Source organism: Limulus polyphemus, unplaced genomic scaffold, assembly GCF_000517525.1.
Source record: "Limulus polyphemus unplaced genomic scaffold, Limulus_polyphemus-2.1.2 Scaffold10331, whole genome shotgun sequence".
In the NCBI taxonomy this organism is placed as follows: Eukaryota; Metazoa; Arthropoda; class Merostomata; order Xiphosura; family Limulidae; genus Limulus; species Limulus polyphemus.
Genome location: NW_013675941.1, coordinates 185 through 3,455, shown reverse-complemented (window position 1 = coordinate 3,455; position 3,271 = coordinate 185). Strand labels below are relative to the sequence as shown.

Here is a 3,271-nt window from a genome sequence, read left to right as displayed (position 1 = left end):
GACAGTGAAGTTTAGTGACGTTCTCACTGCCATGAACACAAGAACTTATGACAGTGAAGTTTAGTGACGTTCTCACTGCCATGAACACAAGAACTTATGACAGTGAAGTTTAGTGACGTTCTCACTGCCATGAACACAATAACTTATGACAGTGAAGTTTAGTGACGTTCTCGTTGCCATGAACACAATAACTTATGACAGTGAAGTTTAGTGACGTTCTCGTTGCCATGAACACAAGAACTTATGACAGTTAACTTCAAATTAGAATACATTTTTAAATGTACAAATAAAGTATGTGATGAGGACCACACATCTGAGTAACGAGTTAGTATTTGATAGGTCTTTTACTGACTGAATAATTACTTGTGGACAGTAAAGTAATATCATATTCCCAAATAACTGGCTTTATAAAATATCCACAGAAAGGTTCGTTTAGTTCCTCACATCACTGGACGAACTTCTTCAATGACCTTGCGATAGCGACCTAGTAAATGTTCCGTTCTATCTTTTCTTCTTTGACTGTTTCGCTGTGATTATCATATCGTACAGCACCTCAAGCCCTTGGTCTAGCCCATCTCCGATTATCGCACAAGTAGGCTGAACGTGCCACAAATGATTCGACTCCAGGTCCTTCAGACCGAGGTGTTTTTCAATGTCTCGAGTATTTTTTGCCCTTGGAAGGTCTTGCTTGTTGGCCAGCACCAAGATAGGCACTCCATAGTTTTCTCTGGCAATTCTCAAGAGCTCCATTCTCGCTTCCTCCATTCTCTCTACCTCGACACTATCCAGAACAAAGACGATACCATCGGTACATCTGGTGTAAGATCGCCACAACGGTCTTAATTTATCCTGACCTCCAACATCCCAAAACATAAACCTCGTTCCTCTAGCCTTACCAGTTGTCCACTTGATTTTTTCACAATTAAAACCTATTGTAGGTATCGTGTTCAAGAACTGGTCAAACTTCAGCCGGTAAAGAGCTGTTGTTTTTCCTGCCGAATCCAGTCCCAGCATCACTACATGAAGGGAATGGTTAGGCGGTAGGCTTTTCAAAAGAGAGACTTTCTTCCCCACAGAAGCTCCCATGTTGAAACTTGAGGTTCGTAGAACTCGGCTACTGGAAGAACCAGCTGGCTTTAGTCATGTTCCTAAAACAAAAACAGTTGCTGACAAAGATTTCCCAAAGCACTGCTTTGACAGTAGCGTCGTTGTAAATTGTATAGTGAATAAACCTTCGTTTTTATATTAGGAGAACAACAACAAACGTTCTTTAAACGTTGTATACGTTCTTTATTGCCTGTTATTACATCTATGCAAGTGAAAATATTCTATCCAGCCATGAAACTCAAGAAAATAAATTAGCTTTTTTATTAATTGAATGAAAATTGTTTCTACACTTTGACCAAATAAATATATTTTCTAACGTTTCGGCCTTAGGCCCACTTTAGGAAATTAAAACTTGTTTATTTATTAAACTGATTCCATTATTAAATGTGCCCTTTCTCATTAAAGAAAGTAATTATTGGTTAAATTCAACGCTCAAACCCAAAGAGTAAAAAGAAAAAAAACAACTTTAAATAATTCCGAGTGTATGTCTAATTTTTACCTTTAAATTATTTCAAAATACTTACCGATTAATTCAGTGCGTTTCCGGTCATCATCAGGTCATCGCAAATGTTATCGCTACTAATTTTTATAAGTGAGTTGGTATTTCAAAAGACTGTGTCGATAAGACTTGTATATCCTACCAAAGTAAGTAAGCTGAAATGACTGCTTACTAGCTGGGGTTGGTATCCCGTTCTCGTGTTCCTCAGACGCGCTACCTGATACCACCTCTCAGTTCACAAACTGTCTACGTGCCTGGCATTCATCACGAGCCACAATCAGCAGCTCTGTAATTCATTAAACTGTGACGTCAGCCTCACGTGGGGCTCGTGAAACGTAAGAAGAAAAAAAAAACTTTTAGGCGATAGTGAGCAAGGAAATAATAATATTATTAAAACCTATTGGTCAGAAAAATGGCAGAATGATAAAATCATGTCCACTTCGACGGCCGTGCTTGGTAGTCTGTAGATCACCCTTTTTTATAGTCAATCATAATTATATAGACAAAGGGCTATCTGTGATCTGCCCACCACGTTGTAAGTCCGCAGACATACCGCTGTGCCACCGGGGGGGGGGGGGCTCAATCAGAACACCTTCCGACATTATATCTCTCCTATGGCAGTAGAGATCTAGAAGTTAACATGATTTCAGATTCGGTATTTTTGTCGTGTACTCAAAGTGTCGTCATTTATAACCTTGTACTTTCTAGAAGAGCAAGTACTGAAAAAGGCTTTAAAAATAACAAGGAATAAACAGACCTGTCGTATTTGTTTGTTTGTTGTTAAGCCTAAAGTTATACAATGGGCTGTCTGCCTTGTGTATCAAAACGTAGTTTTTAGTGTTATAACCCGTCAGACTAGACGTTGAGCCATTAGAGGGCCATCAATTTTAATTAAAAACCTAAAATTTCCATATTTATCTCCACCCCCACCCTCTCTGTCTCTCTCTCTCTATACATATATATATAGATGCGTCAGCAATCATAAGATATTTTACTGTTTGTCTGTGAAAGCAGAAAGTTATAAAAATACCCAAACCGTTTCAATAAGAATATTCCGAAAAGATTATTTTGCCAAGTTTCAGTCTCTTTATATATATATTCATAATTAAGACGACCCCAGTGGTAAGTCTAAGGGATAATAACGATAAAACCTGTGTTTTGATACCTTCGGTGGGCAGAGCACAGATAGCTCAATGCTCATTTGTGTTAATTTTGATACTTGTACCTCAATAACTGTACACCATTTACAAACATTTAACAATTAAGAACGTTAAGCTGATATCTGAAGAGAAACATAACAAAAGGTTTTCGTTACCACGTCAACACGATTCTGTGTTGGACGCTAGCCTACACACGATAATAGTTTCTTTAAAAAATACCGGTTTTTTGTTTTTAACCAACTTATTTAAATATGGCGAATTCTCTACTCCATTTGCTTGTTATCCATAACTGTTGGTTGTAACGTTTCGTGTATTCCATAACTGTTGGCTGTAACGTTTCGGATAATATACTATGTTAATTCTACGGATCAAAGGTAGAGAGAAATGAAACGTTCAACACAACAAACTTGCTGGAATTAAATCGTAAATCAATACGTGATTGATCTAATATTTATAAATGACCAGAATAAGTTTATTCATCATCTAAGTAATATATATTCCTGTG

The 3,271-nt window shown here is 37.5% G+C and overlaps 1 protein-coding gene across 4 annotated transcripts in view; it reads right to left on the bottom strand.

The window, feature by feature from the left end:
- Nucleotides 1-1,882, bottom strand: part of LOC106476341 (ADP-ribosylation factor-like protein 4A) — a 15,226-nt gene extending 13,344 nt beyond the window's left edge. For 2 of the 4 annotated variants that reach the window (XR_002609140.1, XR_002609142.1), the window contains exon 1: nucleotides 1,632-1,880. Coding sequence is in view for 1 of the 4 variants with exons in the window: in XM_013936998.2 (XP_013792452.1) it covers nucleotides 502-1,086 (585 nt within the window). In the remaining 3 variants the exon portion in view is untranslated. Of the gene's footprint in view, nucleotides 1-6; nucleotides 1,149-1,631 lie in introns of those variants that run through there. The other 2 variants (XM_013936998.2, XR_002609141.1) reach the window with 2 other exon arrangements.
- Nucleotides 1,883-3,271: the final 1,389 nt, after the last annotated feature.